General features: G+C 40.5%; 1 protein-coding gene across 1 annotated transcript in view; it reads right to left on the bottom strand.

The window, feature by feature from the left end:
- Window positions 1–20,385, bottom strand: part of LOC110201585 (enolase-like) — a 33,203-nt gene extending 12,818 nt beyond the window's left edge. Inside the window, 3 exon segments of the mRNA XM_078151601.1 lie at window positions 10,866–11,120; window positions 19,023–19,052; window positions 20,326–20,385. Coding sequence (XP_078007727.1) covers window positions 10,866–11,120; window positions 19,023–19,052; window positions 20,326–20,385 — 345 coding nt within the window.
- Window positions 20,386–22,962: the final 2,577 nt, after the last annotated feature.

Raw genomic sequence — 22,962 nt, 5'->3', positions numbered from 1 at the left:
TCTTGTCTTTTAAATGATCTCTGTTATCTCTCAAGGAATCTTGCATAAATGACATGAGATACCTTGTTGGATGAAAGATTTTAAAATGGCATTTGGCTGTACTAAATTTAAAAAAAATCACTGTAAAAAGTAACTCAACAACCATAAGAATCAGGTAAAAAGAGTAGGCATCAGAACAGCATGTTTCTACCCGGGATGGCTTCAGTGTACCTCAGTCTAGAGGCAGTGAGATGGATTAGATGATGTTTTGAGTTTGTCTTTTAGATCAAGCAGTCTATGAAATAGATTCTTGGAATCATGCATCTAATATTCTACACACGCCCTCACACACACACACACACACCCCTCTTCCCTTTCATAGTAAGCAGATTAAGTGATGAGTCATAATTCTACAGAAAAGTGATTTCTAGTTCTGAGCTATTATGGGAAAACTCTATGTGCTCCACTTTTAGAAAAATGGTCTTCAGTTACTATTTCAAGGGGACAGATTTTTCTTGAAGGACTTTGGAGTACAAAGGCACAGAGCAAGTGAGTGTGAACTAGAGTAGACGAAAGAGAAAGGGGAACATTTTGGAGACACTTTTAGGATAGACTATCTTCACTAAGAGGAAAGCCAGGCCAACGTCAAGGATCAGATGCAATTAAAATGCCCTTCAGGAAGATGAGTATAGTTTTACCTTTATTATCTTTAATATTTATTATTTACCTCAATATCACCCCCCTCCAATGCACACACTTCATGGTGCTGAGTGAGGGGCTCCAGGCATGTATATAATGGCTGTTTCAGAGAAAACAGAAAATTTCCTCCCAGACTCTAGGCATTTGTGACCTAGGGAGTGACTGACTGTCATTCTGGAGTAACCCTGTGAGCTCTGATCTTTCTTTAACATTAGCAGCACAGATGTGAAGGGCATGGATATATTATCCTATCTGGGGAATCTTTGTTAATGGTACAATGTTCAGTTTTCTCTCTCTTGTTCTTTGTCTTTATCTCACTCTCTTAGTCTATGCTTGACTGTCTCCTCTTTTTGTTTGTTTTATCAGATGTCTCCATACCTCTGTTTACCTCTTTGGTTATTTCTATTTATCTCTTACTACCTATGTGACTCTCTTTTCTCTTTTCTCTATCTTTGTCTCTCTGTTTTTGTCTCTCTGTCTCTCTCTGTATGTCTGTCTCTCCTTCCTTTCTTCTTCCTTACCTTTCTCTCTTTCCCTTCCTTCCCCTCTCTCCTCCTCTCTTTCTCTCCCTCTCTCCTCTCTGTCTCTCTATCTCTCTGTCCCCCTGCCCTTGTCTCCCCTCTCTCTTTTCTTCCTCCCTCTCTCCCTTCCCTCTTCATCTTCTCTCTCTCCCCCCTCTCTCCTGCCCCCTCTCTTTTGCTCTCCATCTCTCTCTCTCTCTCTCTCTCTCTCTCTCTCTCTCTCTCTCTCTCTCTCTCTCTCTCTCTCTCTCCAATGCTTTTAATAGTTAAGAGCATCAGAGTAGTATCCTGCTTTTAAAAGAAAAAAAAGGACCTTCAGCAGACAGTGAATGACAACAGTTCTGATTTTCTCCTTTTTAGAAGGTTCCTTGCAGTTTCACTGAAGCTAGGGGGAAAGGGAGAATGAGAGAATCTCAGGGAGCAAGGTAGCTCTAAAGGTGGAAGAGGGAACAAGAGGAAAGGTCAGGTCAGAAAGCAGGAGTCTAAAGGAAAGTATGGGAAAATATCATAGAATTGGAACTTTAGAGCTAGAAGGAACTTTAGAAGTCATCTATCCCATCACCCATTTTCCAGAGAAGCAACTCAAGTAGTCTGGAAGGGCTAAAGCATGGCCTCTCAAAGACCCAGGGACTTGACCATGTATTCACATCACAGGGTAAAGGAATAGACACTCATTAGCTTTGTGATGATGGGCAAGAAAGCCATTCAACCTCTCCGCCCCTCAGTTTCCTGCTATGAAATAAGGAGAGAGCTAATGACCTATTCCACCGCAGTCCTACTCTGGTACACCAGTGCCGTATGGTGGTGATCCTGGGTTTTCAAGGCTAGATTGGTGGAAAGCAAGTTCTAGCAGGTCCTACCAAGTTGCTTTGAGTCTAGGTCCAGTGATGGACTGTCATTTGCAGACCAGCCAAATTAAACTTAGAAAGACTCCCCTCTAGATTGGCTATTTGTGGCCACAACTCTTGAAGACCATCTATTAAGTGGCTGGAGGGTTGTGGTTTACGATGGTAGAGAGAGTGTCCCCATCAACTGAATCAGAAATCTTGACATTCTAAAGGGTGTGGGGTATAATGGGGGAATATACCAGGATGTGATATCAGGCAACTCAAGTTAGAACCCCAGCTCTGCCAATTCAGCACACTAGATCATCTCTCAGGTCCTGTTGGATTAAATAACTTCAGAGATCCATTCTAGACCTGAATGCATGATCCTGTCTTCCCCTTCATGAAGTTGAGAAGATCAAATGAGCTTAATGTGTCGGTGGGTTTGTGAGGAAAAGTGTATCTTACAATCTGCCGAGCCACATGCCTGGATCCTTGGGTATATAAGAGACAGCGAAGCCCAGAGAGCATTTTGTGTTCTTCCTTCATCCCCAGCATCAGCCTATCATCAAAAAGTGCTGTCCTAAGAGTTAAGTGCTTCTGTTTACCTGACTCTGACACTCATTATCTTGGGCATGTCATGGCCAATCTGGACCTCAGTTTGCTCAGTTGAGTTTGATTCTTTGTGACCATACTGTCTGTGGGGTTTTCTTGACAAAGATACTGGATTGTTTGCCATTTCCTTCACCAGGGGTTTAAGGCAAATAGAGGTTAAGCGACTTGTCCAGGGTCACACAGCTAATAAGTGTCTGAGGCCAATTTTGGGCTCAAATCTTCCTAACTCTAGGTCCTGCACTCTATCCATTAAACCACCTTACTACCTCCAAGGACTTCAGTTTATTTTTCTATAAAATGGGGAGTGGGGCTTAGACTAGATGATGTCTAAGGTCCCTTCTGCCCTATGATTCTAGGTTTCTTTGGGCTTCCTTGCTCTCTTTTGTTAAGGAAGTGACATTACCTGTCCCCTCTTTACTTGAACCAGGACATTTAGAATGGCATAAATGAGCACTTTGTGCCTTAGGGGAAGGGAGGCATCAGTCACTAAGGCTCGTATGTCTCCAGTACATTTCAATAGCTTGTTTAACCACAGGCAGTAAATGGGAAACAAAAGTGATCCATTTTCATTCCTACCACATTAAAGAAGTTAATGTAATCAGCTTTCCAATTAAGGGCAGTTCGTTCTGGAAGGATTCATGCAAGTCTGGCACAAGGGAAAAAATCCAGATTCTCAGGAGACTGTAAAAACAAAATAAAACAAAACAAAGCCAGAAAACCTCCCTTCAAAGCCCTGGAGACAAGTCTCAGAATCTCAGAGCTAGACATGACCCTGAGCAGTCCTAGCCAGCCTCCCACTCAGAGCCATGCTCTAAAGAGCTGGAGGGGCAGCCTGAGGCAATGAGGAATAGTGGATAAAATACTGGACCTGACTGGGTGGCAAAGAAAACCTGGGTTTGAATTCTCTTCTCACCTCTCCCTCATGGCTCCAATCCTTATTAGTGGTATAACTAGGGATGAGAGAATCATATATTTACAGATGCAGGAGTCCTCTAGGCCATCTAATCCAACCCCTTTACCCTACAGATTAGGAAACTGAGGCTCCTACGGGTTAAATAACTTGTCTTGAATCATACAGCTAGTAAGTTCCAGAAGTAAGATTTGAACCCAGGTCTTCCTGACTCCCATCGGATCTGCTAGCAGATCGAATCACTACACCATGCTGCTTCTCATTATGAACAAATTTTTAACCTTTCTGAGCCTCAGTTTCCTTAGCTGTAAAATGTGGATAATAGTGCCTTAGAGCCTACCTCACTGAGCTGTTTTGAAGCTCACACAAGATAATGTATAGAAGGCACATCATAAAATTTTAAGTGCTATATGATTGTCAATTTTATGAGGCCAACCCCCTAATTTCACAATGAGGAAACTGAGCTCTAGAGATATAAAGTGATTTGCCACACCAACATCATACAGCCAGTAAGTGGCAGAGCCAGGACCATCTTCCTTCCTTCCTTCTTTCCTTCCTTCCTTCCTTCCTTCCTTCCTTCCTTCCTTCCTTCCTTCCTTCCTTCCTTCCTTCCTTCCTTCCTTCCTTCCTTCCTTCCTTCCTTCCTTCCTTCCTTCCTTCCTTCCAGAAATTAGGGTTAAGTGACTCACCCAAGGTCACACAGTTAGTGAGTATCTGAGGCTGGCTTTGACTTCAGGTCCTCCTGACCCCAGGGCCAGTGCTCTATCTGCAGAGCCACCCAGCTGCTCCTGACTTCCTGATGTTCTTGGCCCAAAGGAAGATCTAGAAATCTCTCTAAACTTTATAAGAAAGAACAACACAGAGCAACTGGGTTCCCCCTTACTACTTTCCCCAAGGAGAATTTCTGAGTGACAGAGGTCTTCTAGAGAAAGAAACACATGGAGGAAAAGTTCATGGCCAATAAAGAAACCAAAAGAAGAACATGAAAATGTTGACCTTCCCTTCTTTCCCTCCGACACTTTAAAGGTAAAAATGCCATTGGTTATAAATGAGTCCTTGCTGAAATGTGATGCTGAAACCTGCTCCCAGTACCCACCTTCCTTCCTGCTGGATCCTGCTCGTTTTTTCTCATTTAAAGATGTTTCCTGGGGTGTCCCAGACAGGACATACTAGTCCTCTGCAGGTAATTGGCAATGTCATGGCAACAGCCTAGTCTTAGAATTGGGTCTTACTGAGAATTAAAAAGCTGGGTGGGAGGGAAGGAAGCACTGCTTGAGGTCATGACGGGACTGTCCTGGGAAGGGTTTCACTTCGAATCTAGGATGTGTAAGCTGTAAATCTCAGGAAGTAAAGCTAGGGTTAGGGGTGGAAATGCCCAAGGAAGGAAACAGTTTTTTGGAAGTCTCTGAGTATTATTTGTTGTTTGTATAACTTTAGAAAATGAGAAGGGAAGGTAGTAGCTTATGCAATGGATGCTTCTTCCCCATAGCATAAGTATATTTTGTGAATTTGCATCTCAAGTGCCTACCACAATGCTTGGCACATAGTAGGTGCTTATTGTAAGCATAGTAAATGCTTATTGATTGATTGACAGAAAGTTTCAAGTTAGGGTGAGTTTCGAAGGTCAGTAAGGCCCTCTTACTCCCCCCAGAGTTACATCCAATATCCAAACAAGTTTGATTAATTAATTTACAAGTTTGTCCTCCTTAGGTGTCTTATCTGAGCATCAAGGTGACTGTTGGATCTTGAAAGCTATGCCAGCTGAAAGAAAGCCCTGACTGATTCTACCAAATGGGAAAGGATTCCTAGGGAGAGTCAGGGATCGACAGTGTGCCTGCCAACCAACGAGCTGCCTAGCCATGGTCAGACAGGCTTACCGCTGGAAGCTTGGTCCCTAGGTGACAAATTTTGTTTTGGCCATATGACCTCACAAAGGCAGCTATTTGAGTTATAAGGCCAGGGATTCCCAATCTGGGGCATCTGAGTTCTCAGGGTGTGCTAGAAATTTGTCAATGGAATACAGGGCATATTTGTAAATAACTATATTATCGTGTTGAAATATTCTTCCAGTAGTAGCGTTAGTATGTTGTTATGTGCCAGATAATACAACATGTTGGGCACTGAATAAAATTTTCCTCATAAAAATAGCTATCTATAGTCTATTTTGATTTATTGTATATGTACATGTATGTATACGTGTGTATTTTTGTGTGTATATGTATATGTGTGTGTGTGTGTGTGTATAATATGTATATGTAGAATTTATTTCACTTCATCTTGACCACAGGTTATGAAATGGAAGGAAAGGCAAGGGAATAGCATCTATTAAGTGCTTACTATATGCCAGGCCCAGTACTAATGTTAATTATAATATTACTTATGAGATAATATAATCATTAAGTATGAGATAATATTATTTCACTTGATCGTCATAATAAACATTTGTATATACCACTTATTATGTTCTACGTAGTGTGCTAAGCATGTTACAAATGTCACATTTGATTCTTATGAGAACCTCGTGAGGTAACTGCTGTTATCATTCCCATCTTACAGTAGTGGAACTGAGACAAACGGAAGTTAAGTGACATGCACAGGGTCACACAGACAATAAGTATCTGAGGCTGGTTTGAACTTGAATCTTCCTGACAGCAGGCCCACCACTCCATCCGTTTAACCATATTGTTATCTTTAAAATTTTTAAGTATTTACGAGCACTGTGGGGCTGCAAACATAGAAGGCCTTACACCTAGCTAAAAGGTGAAAAATATGATTAAAAACAATTAACTGCTAATGAAGTAGATCCTGGTAATAAATGAGGTCAAATCAATTTTAAAAAAAAAGTGAATCCATGGGTTTATAAAAGGGGAGATACAGTTTTCCAGATGTTATACCAAGAAAAGGGCCAAAAGAGAGATAAGATTTGTGTTTCAAGTGGATGAGATCTTGACAAAAGATAATGGAAAGAAGACAACACCACTCAACCCTTATTTTATGTCTATTTTTGTTCTTGTATTTTTTTTTTAAAAAAAGGAAAATGGCAGAGTTTCAAAGCATAGGCCTGTGAGCTTGTCTTTAATTTCTAGCAAAATTCTTCAATGAGCTATCAAGCTGATTTTTTTTTTAGTACTACTGTTAGCCATTTCTCAGTAATGTCTGATTTTTTATAACCCCAGTTGGGGTTTTCTTGGCAAAGATACTGGAGTGGTTTGCCATTTCTTCTCCAATTCATTTTATAGATGAGGAAACTGAGGCAAACAGAGTTAAGTACTTGCCCAGGATCACACAGCTAATAAGTGTCTGAAGACACATTTGAACTCAGGTCCTCCTGATGCCAGCTCTGGAACTCTATCCACTGTGGAACCTACCTGTCTATACATATATACATACATACATACATACATATATATATACACACACACACACACACACACATACACACACACATATATGTATGTGTATATATACACACATATACATATACATATGCATATATATGTATATATGTATGTGTTTATGTACACACATACATATACACGCATATATGTATATACATATATATGTATATGTATATGTGTGTGTATATACACACACACACACACACATATACATATATAATATATATTTTTTCTGGTGTGCACTCAGAAGGAAAGCAGTGATGATGAAGAACTCGTGTGGTTTCATTAAGAGTGGGAAGTAATGGTTCCTACCTCTCTGGAAGTCTTCAAAGGCTAGACGACCAGGTAGCCACTGGGCAGGTATGTTGTAGAGATGGTTCATTTTCAGGATGGACTAGATGGAGCCTGAAGTTTCCTTAAATCATAGAGTCTGGGGTTCCATGAACACTGTTCTAGAAGGAAAAAATGATCTTAATCCCTAGGTTAGATCAACTCCTGAAAATAAAATTTTTATTTAAAATTTTTAAATTAGCAAATGCTTTTTAATTTTGACTTTATGAAGTGGAATGGGACTACCCTGAATGATGGATGATTGTGGACTCTCTCTACTAGAGCCGTCTAGAAGACCAGGGAGCTGGTGGGGATGGGGCAAATCAATGGATGCCTGGGAGACTGTGGGGATTTTTGCCAGCTCACTCATCTTAATTAGCTTTCCCCACTGACTATGTGAAGGGCTCTTTGGGCCCTGGCTACATGCTGCTTTGAGGAACAAAGTGATTAGGATCCAGCATTTGCTTTTCTCTGGCTGCAGCTTCCATTCCTCCTCAATTGTTACTGTTAATGATGACACCCAGAAGGAATCATTAAGATTGTGGAGCTGTCCAAAGAAGACTTTAGGCAAACTTCATGCAGCAGCATCCTCCAGGTACCAGCTCCTCCATCCTCTGCTCACTCATTGCTAGCTTCAGATCTTTTGTCTCTTGCTCATGAGTGAGGAAGACCTGAGTATAAATCATGCCTCAGACACTTACTAGCTGTGTGACACTGGACAAGTCACTTCTCCTTTCTCAGACTCAGTTTCTTCATCTGTAAAGTGAGAAGGTTGTACTTAAAGTCCTCTGAGGTCCTTTCCAGTTCTAAATGTATTATCCTATGGTCTTAAGTCATTTAAATCTCCTAGGCCCCAATTTCCTCATCCAGAAAATAAAGCAGTTGGACTAGATGCTCTCAGAGGTGCCTCCCAGACCTAGGTCTATAATCTTTATGATTATATCACCACTTTACTGTTCAAAAGTCTTCAATGGCTTTCCATTACTTATAGGATAAGACTCAAATCACTCAGCTTGACATTTAAGGCTTTTCACACTCTGGATCTGACTTACCTTTTCAGGCTTATTTTGCACTAATCCATTTAATTAATGAAGCAACTAGGTGGCCTAGTGGATAGAGTGACAGACCTGGAGTCATGAGGACCTGAGTTCAAATCCAACCTCAGACACATACTAGCTGTGTGATCCTGGGCAAGTCATTTGACCCGGTTTGCCTCTGTTTTCTCATCAAATGAGCTGGGGAAGGAAATGTCAAACCACTCCAGTATCTCTACCAAAAAAAACCCAATTAGGGTCATGAAGTTGGACAAGACTGAAATGAATGAAAAATTTAAGGAACTCTTCCTTCCAGTCCAAGTGGATTATCGGCTCTTCTCCAAACTAAATGCTCTATCTCCCACTTTCTTAAGTTTACACCTCATCCACCCCCTATGCCTGAAATACACACAATAGGTGCATAATAAATGTTTGTTAAATCTAATCAAACCAAATCCAACTGAATTGAAAAGGTTAAACAAAATAGCAGGCCTTAATTCAGTGACCTCCTTTCCCTCATGTGAGCGTCTTCAGTAATCTCAGTTTAAAAGTAAGGTGATCATGGTTGACCCAATCAACTTCTGAAAAAGAGATGGCAAATTACAAGCACTTGGCAGTATTCCTGGGCTCTTTTATCCATTCCTATTTGCACAAATAATTACAGTAGCTTACATTGACATAGTTATTTCCTTATAGCAGCCCTTCAAGGTGAGTATTACAAGGATTATTGCCCTTCCTACTTCACAAATGAGGAAAAGGCTTGGGGCGTTGATGACTTTCCAAGGTCAAACAGTTAATGAGTGTCTGAGCCAAAACTCAATTCAGAATCAGATGGTTTTCCCCTACTATCCTGTCTCGGCTAGGACATTGGCTTGTGTTCCACCTCTAAATGGTAGACCTTATCAGTCACTTATACCCAAATGTCAATGCATTTGAGATCCTTTCCTGATTACTAGATGCCTGTTCATGGGGAGTCTAAGGACTGACAAAGGGGCTGGGAAGAGGTTGCAGAAAGATCACTGAAGACAAATTTCACTGATTTCACAGTCTTGCTGAGGGAAAACCACTGTGGTAAACAAGAAGATTGAGGCAGAGGACTCTGATTTAGAGAGAATACCAATTATTTTGTTTTACCCTTTCAGTCTGATTCAACTGTATTCAAGGGCTCTCTCTCATGAAGATCTAAAAGTGGCCTTCCTGTATCATGGTAGGAAGGCCTTTATACCAGTGGTGTCAAACTCAGATAGAAACGGGAGGCCAAAATCTTTACTTAAGGTTCCCCTATGGGTGGCATATTGACAGTTTTAAAATGTAATATTTTATTTGATGAATTAATATATGACATATTAATATATAATATTAGTCACTGTAATTAATATATAGTATACAAATATATTATATATGATAATACAATTATTTATTTAATACGTGTAAAATGCCTATGTTCTATTGTATTTTTATTTCTTTTATAAAATATTTCCAAATAACATTTTAATCTGGCTTGGCTCAGGCTGGAGAGTTAAGAGTACTGCTGGTCAGTTTTGACGTCTCTGCTTTACACTAAAATAGCCAATCACATATACCTTTTATAAAATGCAGCAGGCCTGGTGATGCCTTACCTTTACTCATGCTGTTCACCATGCTTGGAATGTCCTCCCCATCTCTGCTTCTCTAAGGCCTATTCATCCTTTAAGACCCAGATCAAGTTCAACATCCTGACCACTTCAGTCCCCACTGATCTCTCCCTTCTTGGAAATCAAAAGACTTAGAATTCACCCCATGTAGGGGTTCTGTGGGGTAGTAGAAAGAATGCTGGATTTGGAATTCCAGGACCTGGGTTCAAACTCTAGCTTTACCATTTGTTCCTCATGTAACCATGGGGAAGCTAATTACTCACTCTGTGTGTGTGGCGGGGGGGCAATTGGAGTTAAGTAACTTGCCCAGGATTCCATAGTTAGTAAATGTCAAGTATCTGAGGCCAGATTTGAACTCTGGTCCTCCTGACTCCAGGGCTGGTGTTCTATCCACTGTGCCACCTAGCTGCCACCTTCTTTCTTTCTTTCTTTCTTTCTTTCTTTCTTTCTTTCTTTCTTCTTTTCTTTCTTCTTTCTTTCTTTCTTTCTTTTTTTTTTTTTTCTTTCTTTCTTTCTTTCTTTCTTTCTTTCTTTCTTTCTATCTTTCCTTCTTTCTTTCCTCTTTTGCAAGGCAATCATGTTAAGTGACTTTCCCAGGGTCACACAGCTGACCTGAGTTTTCTTATCTTTAAAATGAGGGATTTGGATTTGATTATCCCTATGGAGCTTTCAGGCTCTAAATCTTGGCTTATACATTCTTTTGAATTTCATTCTCTTACATATATCCTGCTTCCCCAAACAACTTGAGGGCAGGCACAGTATTTCTCATTCTCCTATATTCTTCACCCCTCATCCCCAAGCACACATCCAGTATCTTCCACTGGGCTCAATAGTTAGTCAATAAGCATTTATAAGAATCTACTATAAACCAGGCACTGTGCTAAGCACTGGACATACCAAGAAGAATGAAAAGCCTCTGACCTGGAGGAGCTCCCAATCTAATGGGAAACTCATATGCTGAGTGATGGATTCATCCACCTTGGGGATGCTCTGCACATGCTTTTGGAGGAACGCCTTGGATGGGTCAGCAGAAAGCCTCCAGGAGCCAAGCTTGCATTTAGTTCCTAACATCAGGTCAGGGTTTCCATTCTTCCTGCTCCTGAAGTCTGGGTGAGGAGGGGTTGCCTCCTTGCTGTCTTCACAGCCCAATGACCCATCAGCCACTGGCATGACAGCCTGCTCCCAAGCAAACAACATTCCATTAGCAGAGAAGATTGTTAAATTAAGTACAACTGGCAGCAAACACGCTGAAATCTCTTGGCCTGTTAAATCCATGACACATACAGAGATGGGGGAAAAAACCATATCAGACAGCCCCTGGTGAATCTGCAATGATTTTGCTCAGCAGTTTTGGTTTGCTGCCCTGAATTTGCCTCTGAAATGATTTCTCCTTTCCCTATGTAATAACTAATATCTAAGTAACTAAGAATGTCTTCAAAATGTTCTTTCTGAACAAAATTAATTCGTTTCTAAACTATGTCTCCACAGGTGTTACTCCCTCACACACCCTTTTATCAAGCCGTTGGCTTCTCCATCAAATGTAAGCTCCTTGAGGGCAAGAACAGTGACTGGCACATAATAAAATCTCAAAAAAATGCTTCATTATCATCATCATCTTCATCATTTTCTTAGCAATTCTTACCTCCTCCCAATAAGGCTGTGCAAGATTATAGGATCATAGAGTTACACTTGGAAGGGACTTTAGAGGCCATGTAATATAAACCTTGTATTTTACAATTGAGGAAAACAAGGCCTAGAGAGGTTCAGTGAACTTTCCAAGGTCATAAAACTAGTACCTGGGGCAGGATTTCAACCTGTCTTTCTATTACCATCATTTTTTGGCAATTTCTTCCCCCTCCTCCACAAAGACTTGTAGGATAATGGATTTAGAGACAGAAGAGATCTTAACAGTCTAGTCTAACCAACCTCCTTAGTGTAAGGATAAGGCAGATGAGGCCCAGAGACTTGTCCCAGGTCACACAATTAGTAGGTATATGGCCCAAGTATAATGTGAACTCAGGTCTTCCTGACTCCACGTCCAACATTCTATCCACTATACCACACCAGTTCTCTCTCTGACTAGTTTAACTCTGTAAAGCTTCGATTTTTACTCTAAATGGCTCCATACTTCAAATATAAATAGTCATGTTTCAGAGAAGGTTTGCTTCCCTGATCTAGGCTCTAGAAGGGGTTGTCTATTCATAGGGAAAGAGTTATTCTTTATAATTATATAAACAGTGCCTGCTTATCTTCCTAGCTACTCTATCTTCCAGCCAGGGGGCTGCCTCTGGGTGAATGGCAGTTCCTGAGTGTATTTTCACAGTCCCAAAGGAAAGTTTACTTCAGTATAAGCAAGTGGAAACCCACAGAAACAAGCACATGATACACCTGATTACATGGTCAGCCTTGCAAAATGAAATTTTCACAGTATTTCACTGCAGAGATTTAGTAATTGAGGCTAGAGTTAGGGAGATACTGATCTAGCAAGACTCAGTTTTATTTACCAGTCATTGATTTTGCTTTGCTGAGTGCCTATTATGTGCCCAGCCTTATGTTAAGTAGCCATTGTTATTGTTCAATTTTTTGTGTTGTGTCTGATTCTCTGTGAACCCATTTGGGATTTTCTTGGTAAAGATGTGGGAGTGGTTTGCCATCTCCTTCTCCAGCTCATTTTACAGATAAGGAAACTGAGGCAAACAGAATTAAGTGACTTGCCCAGGGTCGCCCAGCTAGTAAGTTTCTGTGGCCAGATTTGAACTCAGGTCCTCCTGACTCCAGGGCTGACACTCTAACCGTTGTGCCACCTGGCTGCCTAGGTATTAAGTACTGGGGATACAAAAATGCAGAAAAATTGTGTAACATTATTAGCTTGAAGAACTCTATTCTATGACTCATGAAGTCTTGAGGTCCACAGAGGTTGTGTCTTGTCTAGGGTCACAAAGCTAGTAAATCTCAGAGGCGAGATTCAAACCCAGGTCTTTCTGACTCCTAGCCCAACATTCTATTCACTATGTCCAGGCCGCTTCTCCTAGGAATACTGAAACATAAAAAATAAATCTCCAGTCCTTTAAGATCTTGTAGTTAGGAGGAAAGACGTAAACACGTGAAATTAAATAACAATATAGGGTATCCCATGGAGACATGGGAAAAAAGTACTCTGCAGGGGAGAGGAGGGAGAGACCATCAAGGACAGGGAAGGTTTAAAAAAGCAAAAGTTTCAGGAGAGCAGCTTATGCAACATTGCAAAGATGAACAAGTTTAAAAGACTTCAGAACTTCAATAAAGACAATGACCAACCATGATTCCAAGGAACTGAAGGTGGAACACACTCCACTCCTCCTAACAGACAGGTGGTGGACTGAGGGTGCAGAACAAGACAAGCATTTTTGGATATAGCCAACGTGGGATTTGTTTTGCTTTACTGTGCGTAATCATTACAAGGATTTTTTTTTAAAATGTAGGGTAGCAAGAGGTGAGAGGAAGAGAAAATAAATGCTTGTTAATTGGGGAAAAAAATTTTAAAAAGAGGAGTGGGAATTGAGCCCAGTTTTATGCCACTAGCACTGTGGGGGATTAAGTATCAAACTGCAGCCAGGAAAATAAAGGCATAGAGTAAATTTGTGTGGGTAGGGGGCAGGGTGGCCACCTTGTTGATTCTCTTTTACTACAAATTACAAAGTGCCTGTGTTTCATTTACTAGCATTTTTCTCTTTGGAATAATGAACACAAACACACAAATGTCTGAGAAAACAAGTCTCATTGAACCCGAGTGAGACTTTAAAAAATTTTGGATTTAGAACTGCAGGGACCTTTAGAAACCACTGAGTTTACTTCCATTAGATTCTACTACTGACACCCTATTACTGAACATTCCAAGGCCTAACACACAGTAAGTGCTTAATAAATACTTAGTGATTCATGGAAAGAAGCACAAAATCCCAGAGTGAGAAGATCACAGAGGGATCTATTACATTGGATTGGATTTGATACCAACTTAAATGATAGACATTATCAGTCACTTGTATCTTGAATGAGTTTCACATCTATTCCTCAGAAAGAGAGGGAGGAAACTGTCAGGTGATAGGGGTACCAAAGGGGTGAACAAAGACATCAGAGGAAGATTGAAGAAATACCCTGGATTCTCTCTGAGCCTTTATTTCCTCGTCTATGAAACAGGCATAATAGTACTCAGATCACCTAACTGAAAGGGTCATTGTGAGAAAAAAATACTGATAAAAGTTAATCATCATTATGTCATGTGTTCATTTAAAGGGTTTGCTAAGCCTTTTATACGCATAGCCTTATGCTAGGTGCTGGGGGTAATAGACAATTTAGATCATATAAAGTCCCAGCAATGGGTGATAGGGGGTAGAACTCGGTAATGAAGAAGACATGGACTCAAATCCAGGTCTGCCCTTGCCACTCTTGCCTTTTGTCTTGCCGCTGAGCTTGCACGACTCTGGAGGAGAGACTGGCGCTGCCATTGTGTAGCTCTGCCTCACTTAAGTCCAATTCTTGTCCAAGTCAAGACGCCATCCTGCTGAGTCATTGGCCCTCTTTGACAACAAATGACGAAGGAGGACAACAACAACAAGCTCTGCGAACAAGCCCAAGGGACAAGTTACTTAACCCAGCTGGACCTCATTTTCCTCATCCATAAAATAGCAAAGCTGGACGAGAGAGTTCCAAATACCTCTTCTCACTCTGAATCAATGAGTCTATGATCCCTCACGGAGTTTGAGGACAGGGCAATGTCACAAAAAGCATGAAGGGAAAGATGGCGCTATTCAAAGTCTATATTCTCTATTAGTTCATTCAGGGAGTGGCTTGAGACATGTGTCACCTTTATGTTCTGTGAATCTGGATAGGTCATAAACAAATTATGACTTTTAAGATACGTGAGAACTGGTTTCTTTTGTCCTTCATGTTAGCCTAAGCAAGTAGACACATTGGGACAGCTACGTCACCAGAGTATTTTCATCCAACAGAGAAAAGGACAGCCAGCCAAACTTGCCCTCTAGCTATTCCTCATCTACGATATTCCCTCCTGTCAGTCTGTTTTCATGTCTGAAATGTGTTCCCTCCCCAATCTTGTTTCTTAGAAGCCTCAGTTTCTACCAAAGTGTGGCTCTTACAGGAAACCTTTCATGATGCCTTGAGTAGGAATGATTTCATTTCCGTCTTCATATCTCCAGCACCCAACAAAGTGCCTGGTATACAGTAGATGCTTGTTGATGAATTGATTAATTAAAGAAGCAGGGAAAGACTGTGAGACCCACCTAATGCCAAAAACTGAATGTCAAGGCTAATCATTCCAATAGGTGGAGGTCACAGACCCATCCACAATCTATGAATTGGAGGCACTTCCCTCAATGGCCTATCACAGTGCTTCAGATTTTTCCACTGGGATTCATTCCTTTGCGTTCAGCTTTGCTGTCTATGGGCCCTTTTAAAAATATGCCAAACATCAGGTAGAGGAACATCCTCAGTTTGGTGCCTCAGCAAGGTAGGGGACATAGATTGGAAGACTAAAGGGGTAAACCCATTAGATGATAAGCTCCTTGAGGGCAAGGGCTATCTTTTGCCTCTTTTTGTATTCCCAGCACTTAACACAACGCCTGGCATATAGTGGGCACTTAATAAGTGGTAACTGATTAATTGAATGAAAGACAATCTTTGGCATTTTTACAACAGGGGCACCACATTTTGTGAACTAAAAACTAGATCATATAGTCTGACAAATGACATTTCTTTTGAAAAGTTTAGTTAAAAATATTTTCTTCTCTTAAATGTGATCCTATGAAAGTGAAGGACCTATGGTAGCTATATTAATACTGCCCATAAGCCTGCCTCAAGTTACAGGAAAAGTATATGAGTCCATCTCTGGGGGGAGTCATGAACATTTCAGTTATCCTCTGTTGGTGAATTGGTCATTGGTTTCTGCTAATTGTCTTCCATTGAAAAGGTATTTCTGCTGCCTCCAGGGATCTAATCTGGGGACACTTGCTACTTCCTGAAATGGGCCTAGGAGGTTGTTGAATGCTTAGATATAACTTCTACAATCCCTTCAAAAATGGTTAATGGTGACCATTTAGCTATGCCAGAGTATCGCAGGACCACTTTTGTGGACATGAGCAGCTCTTCCATAAACAGAATGCTGTAGACAGTTGCCTGTGGATTTGAAGGATATGGTGTACTCCCAAATCCCTTTCCATATCTGCCCTCCACTGTATAGAAAATTCTCTTCATTAGAGTTACTCTTCTGTGGTGGGTCATTGTCTCTAGAAAGAACGAAGAACAAATCTTTCTTGAAGGGAGGGCATAAGAACTTTTTAGCATATGATCAATACTAGAGAGCAGGGTCCTGAGAGACTGGAACACAGGATAGATGAATGTTTATCCATTCATCCACTTACTGAACATCTGCTATGTACGAGGTCCTGTACAAGGTACTATGGGAATACAAAGCAGAATAAAAAACAGTTCTGTTCCCTCATGGGGCTTAGAAAAGGTCCGTAGCATGGGCTACTACTCAGAGTTGAAGCCTCTGTGGAAATAATGCAGTGTGTGTGTGTGTGTGTGTGTGTGTGTGTGTGTGTGTGTGTGTGTGTGTATGTATGTGTAGGTGTGGGGGGTGGGAGAGAGATAAAGTATGGAAGAGGTTGTCTTGGTGATCTTGGGGTAATAGTAGGCAACTGGGAGACTTGGAGGAAGGGAGAGTTGGGGGAAATTTTTATGTATTTCTTGACTTCACAGAACTTTCCCATCCCTGCTCCTCAAGGCCTTTTCCCCTGAAATGGAATTCAAGACCTACATGATAAGGATCCACTCTTCATTATACATACTGTGACTCCTTGATGATACCATGGGATGTGTATCATCAAATCAAACACTCACGAGCCCTACATGAGCTTTCCACTATTGTGAATTAAACAAATAATTAAATCAACTAGCAAAGGACAAAGTGATGGGGGACAAGTGCCAGGTTCCACCCTCACATTCATAGGATTATAATCTAGAATTAGAATGGTCCACACAGATCATCGAGTCCAACCCCCAAAACCTATTCAATAATCAGGAAACAGAAGCACAGAGGAGTTAAGTGATTTGCCTGAGACCACAAAAGTATTAAGTGGCTGAGCTTGGATTCAAATCCAGGTCATCTAATTCCAAACCCAGTATTCTTCACTGTACCATTCCAACAGGAGTGGAGGGAGGTAGAAGGGTAAGAGACAATTCCCCACGCATAGTTCTTATATTCTCATGAATAACAGATTGAGGAATTGTTTCTCCTCCAGTCAACAAGCATTTAAAGCACCTACTCTGTGCCAGGCATTGTTCTATGCCTGAGGGTAGTTACAAAGAAAGATAAAAATAGTTCCTGTCCCCAAGTAGTTCACAATCTAATGGTGGAGACAACATGTAAATAATTATATATAAACAAGATACATATATATATATATATATACATATATATATACACAATTTATATATATATATAATATATATACATATACACACACAGAGAGAGAAAATGTGTGTATGGAGAGAGTGAATTCGTATAATTGGTGATTATATATGTGTATATATGTATACACGCATATACATATACACAACACACATGTATACACATGCGCACACACAGGCATATGTATGTGTGTGTGTGTACACACGTACACACATATGTTTGGAGATAATCTGAGAGGGCAGGTGCTAACATTAAGGGGGACCAGAAATGGCTTCTTGCAGAAACTAGCATTTTAGCTGAGTCTTGAAGGCAGGAGAGTAACTGGACAGAGAGCAGCAGGTGCAACCATAAAGCAAGGGCTTAGTGACTTAATAAAGGAGGTTGGCCATAACAATGGACCATCCCCACTGGTCAGAGATGTCAGGAGATATGACAACCAAAGACCTTTCTGCAGAAGGTATGAATTGCGCCACGTGAACAGAAGAGGAATCTTAGAGGTAGAGCCAAAGTTGGAGATCATGCAATATAAACCCTTTATTTTACAGATGGGGTAACTAAGGCCTATGACTTGCCCAAGAAGACATAACTGAGGAAGCAGTAAAGCTAAAAGAAGAACATTGGCCTTCTGGCTCTTAGTTTATCTACTCTTCTTTCCACTTCAGCAAAATGCTTCTTGTTCAATTGCCATTCTCTTAATGCTGGGCTATCTCCAGACTAAGAGCCAAGAAAGGGAGACAGAAAGTGAGGAAAATGTGTGACTGTTAAATTTTAGATACTTATTTATAGTTTTCTCTACTAAAGTCCTTTTCTGGTGATTCATCATGAAGTGGAGGAGACCTTGGATTCTGGAACGCCTTGCATTAGTGGAATGCAAGCTCTGCATTCCACTGCATCCTGAGTTAGAAAGGTTTTGAGCTTATGTCCAGTGACTGCCTATATATGTCTGTGTTACTAGGACCAACTTCATTAAATTCAAATAGTCTCATCACTACAAGATTGGCCACAAATTTCTTCAGCCACAGAAATTCACTAATCCATCTGCTAAGGGCTAGAGGGATTATAATCTTGTCAGTAGTGACAGTACCTACACCTATACTTGAAATATTGGGTCACAGGACATAGGATTTCATCCATCCATCCATCTATCTATCTATGTATCTATCTATCTATCTATCTATCTATCTATTATATATCTTTCCATCATATGCCTATATAATCTCTCTCTGTCTCTTACTTTCTTTCTCACTCTCACTCTCTTTTTCTATCCATTTCTGTTTTAACCAAAGAGGATTTATTTTAAAGATATAACAAGAATGGAGGTACAAATTTCTACCCCAATACCTGAGGGGGGGCACAATTTCCCATATACCACTTCAATCTCAGAGCAAAGTGGGTTCAGATATGCATGGTTTCGACCTAGCACTGGTCACATCAAGTTCATGACCACAAGTGGCATAATACCTGTATGAGTCTAATTCTTAGCTGTCGTTAGGCTGGGACCTCTTCTTGGGACCTATGTGCTGGATTGGTATCATACATATTCAAAACCTGGTATAAACTGTAGTCTATGGAGTGTGGGTGCCTAGCTCTCTTGACCTCTTGAAACTCACCAGGTCATAATCATTTCCATTCTCCTTTTCCTAAAAGAAAAAAAACAAATGCTGAGATGCGGCAGCAAAGTCACAAGTTGTATCACCTCCACTTGATAGGACCTAAGGCTTCCCTTCTAATAGCATTGTCTGTCTCCTCCCACTGGAACACAGCCAGAAAGGAAGGAGTCAGACCAAGAGCAGGATCATGGGATTGAAAGAACATTTTGTCCGTTCTCATCATTCTAAAGCTGCAGAAACTGAGGCTCAGAGGTTCCATAATTTGTTCAAGGTCCCATGGGTGGAAGTAAGGGAATCAGAATTCCACTGTCAGAATCTTGGGCTTTTTACATTCCACCCTGCTGGTTAAGTTATTTACATATGAATCAAACAGGGAGCAACACCTCTTTGCATTTCCTCAAGTTGTTATCTTGGCTTAAAATGTCTCTTGCTTCATCTTTTCCTGTTGAAATTCCTCCCTTCTTCTAAAGTCCTATTTAGGTGTTCCTCCTCCAATTCAGATCAGGAATTTTTTTTATCTGAAAGCCTACCCAGATCTCTGCCAGCCAGAAATCATCTCTCATTCCTGAGGCTTGTTACACTCCTTAGAGTCAACCTGGTATCAGAGTATTTGTCTCTTTCCCACCAGGTTAGATGTTCCTTGAGGGTGGAGATATTACCTTATTCATTATAGTGCAAGCACAATGCATTACCACAGTAGGTGTTTAATAAATAGTAGATTGAACAACAAAACTGAATTAATTTGCTAAAATTCGTAATAATTTTAAAAGATCTTCAAACATTTCCTCTCACCCATTATGAGACACCAAATTACCTGCCATCTACTTGTCAATTACCTTAAAATTTGTAAAGCAATTAACACAGTACCTCTCAGGTGGTACTTAATAAAATACTCATTCCCTTCCCTTCCCTTCCCTTCCCTTCCCTTCCATTCCCTTCCCTTCCCTTCCCTTCCCTTCCCTTCCCTTCCCTTCCCTTCCCTTCCCTTCCCTTCCCTTCCCTTCCCTTCCCTTCCCTTCCCTTCCTTGTCAATAAACTACGGCATTTGAGATATTCAGGCTAGCTTGTCAAAATCATGTGAGGAAATACTCAATCAAATATTCAATCAACAAATATTTATTAAGCATCTACTATGCATCAGGCACTGATAATCAGTCAATTGTTGTTGTTGTTGTTGTTGTTGTTGTTGTTGTCGTTTGTTCTTCATTCTTGAAGAGCACCATGACATCAGGAAGGTGATGCCATGATGTGTAAGGAAATTGGATTTAAGTGAGAAAGGGCTGTACAAAGTCACCAGCCTCACTTTCTCCTCCAGAGTCATCTGGATTGCATTGTCCTGAGGAGCTGCATTGTCCAACTGCATTGCCCGTCATCCAGATGACTGGAGATGGCCCAGATACAGTGAGATATCTCGGCATTTTTAAACTAAGGTCTTTCCCAGGTCTCGGTTTGACTGAGGCAACACCCATTCATTGATTAAGGCTAGATAAGAAATGAGTCAAAGAACAGCTTCTTTTACCTAGTCAAAAAAAAAAAGTCAGACTGGGAGGGAAAGATCTGCAAGATTTCTGGCCAACAGAAACAGTTGCTATTTACATTGACTCTAAGCTATCAGGGCCCAAACAGTGACCAAATGGAGCTTGGGCTGAGACCTATAGTTGACTAATCAGTGAAAGCCTGAGTGATTTGGGTTTAAGACATGGTCCTTAAGAAAGAAATCTACCTGTGGGGAATAGGAACATTAACAAATTGTTGTTGGAGTTATGAATTGATCCAACCATTCTGGAGAGCAAATTGGGAGTATGCCCAAAGGGCTGTAAAACTGTGCATACCCTTTGATCTGTATCCCAAAGACATCATTAAAAAAAGGAAAGGGACCCACATGTACAAAAATATTTATAGCAGCTCTTTTTGTGGTGGCAAAGCATTGGAAATTGAGGGACTACCCATCAATTAGGGAATGGCTGAACAAGTTGTGGCATATGAATGTAATGAAATACTATTGTCCCATAAGAAATGTTGAGCAGGAATATTTCAGAAAAAAAAAACCTGAAAAGACTTACATGAACTGGTGCTACGTGAAGTGAGAACAAGGAGAACATTGTACACAGCAACAGCAACATTATGCAATGATTAACTATGATAGAATTAGCTCTTCTCAGCAATACAATGATCCAAGACAATCCCAAAAGACATGTGATGGAAAATGCTATCCACATCCAGAGAAAGACCTATGCAGTCTGAATGCAGATCAAAGTATGCTATTTGAACTTTTTTTTTTGCTTCTTATGGTTTTTCCTTTTTGTTATGATTCCTTTTTCAAAACATGACTAATATGGAAATATGTTTAACATGATTGTACATGTATAACCTATTGGTCTCTGTCTTAGGAAGGGGGAAAGGAAGAAAGGGTGGTAGAAAAATTCAGAACTCAAAATTTTACAAAAATGAATGTTTTTGTAAAAAAAAACCCTATCTTTACATGGAATTGGAAAAAATAAAGTACTATTAAAAATACAATACAATACAATACAATACATTAGTATGCTCAAAAAGAAAAAAGAAAAAGAAAAGAAATCTAACCCATAAACAGAATGATATTTTGTAGGATTAAAATTTACATTCCTTTTGGCAGAGTACCAGCAAGTAAGGGTATATGATTCCCTACATGGACAGAGGGAGAAAAAGGAGGTAGAGGAGGGAGGGAAGGAAGGAAAAGAGGAAGGAAGAAAGGAAAGAAAGAAAAAAAGAAAGGAAGGAAGGGAGGAGCTGCATTGCCCAACTGGAACTGGCCAGTTGGGTCCCATGACATCGGAAGGTAATGCCATGACTTGCAAGTGAATTGTACAGCAGGGCTGTACAAACTCACCAACCTCACTCTCTCCTCCTGAGCCATCTGGGTCCAGTGGCAAGTTATAGATCAGGATGATATTGTGCTCAGGTCAATAAACATTTGTTAAGTGCTTGATATGTGCCAGGCACATTGCTAAGTTCTGGGGATAGAGACCAAGGTAAAAGATATTCCTTGCCCTCCAGGAACTATGCGATGGATATACAAAGACCAAAACAAACAAACAAACAAACAAACAATCTTTGTAACCAAAGAATGTAAGTTATTTCAGGAGAAAGCTTACAACCTATTATGTGTTTACTAGATTGGTAATATACAATCAGTAGAAGGAAGACCCCTGGCTAAGGAGAGGGGCTTCAGAGTTATTGCAAAGAGTCTGCAAATCCATTCACGTGCTATACATTGTCATTCTGGTTTTTATTAGTTCCAACAAAACACACAGGGTGAATAATGGATTTTGTGTCAACAGCTTTACATTATTGATGCTTCATTTGTGCCTAATGGGAAACATTTTTTCTGTTTTTTTTTTCAGAATGAAATATGACCTTTCTTTTTGCCAAGACAGTGCCCCTAAAGGAGGTTTCTGAGTATTTTACACTTGGATTTCATGAGGTATCTAATTTGTTTTCTCCTAGATACCATTGCTCTGAGTTTAAATGATGATATTGTCTTCCATTTTTACTCATTTTTAATATTTTTTAGATTAAGTGGTAAAAATATTTGTTATATGTGTGTATAGTTCCTGGAGTGTCCTAATGATGGGGTAGGATCTGGACCCCAAAAAGGAAAAGCCCTGGACTTTCCCACATGGTCAGGCCTCTGGCCTGAGGTGACTGGCCTTCCATTGTGGCTACACTCAATCTCCCAATTCTGTTCTGTTAACTCACGATCACTCCTGGACACTTTCCACCCTTAATCCTTTCTAGACTCCATTCTTCCTTGGCCACTTAGTCCAGGTCCCTGGGGTTCTGTTACCTCACAGTCATCCCAGCTTACTGGCCACTCCCATCCAGATCCTCCCTAGACCCTTCTTCACAGTCACCTCGGACTACTTGGCCACTCCTAGATCCCTCCCACAGTCTTTCTGTT

Source organism: Phascolarctos cinereus, unplaced genomic scaffold (genome assembly GCF_003287225.1).
Source record: "Phascolarctos cinereus isolate Bilbo 61053 unplaced genomic scaffold, phaCin_HiC Scaffold_3;HRSCAF=262, whole genome shotgun sequence".
Taxonomy (NCBI): Eukaryota; Metazoa; Chordata; class Mammalia; order Diprotodontia; family Phascolarctidae; genus Phascolarctos; species Phascolarctos cinereus.
Note: the sequence above shows the minus strand (reverse complement) of the source record. Positions and strands in the feature narration are given on the sequence as shown.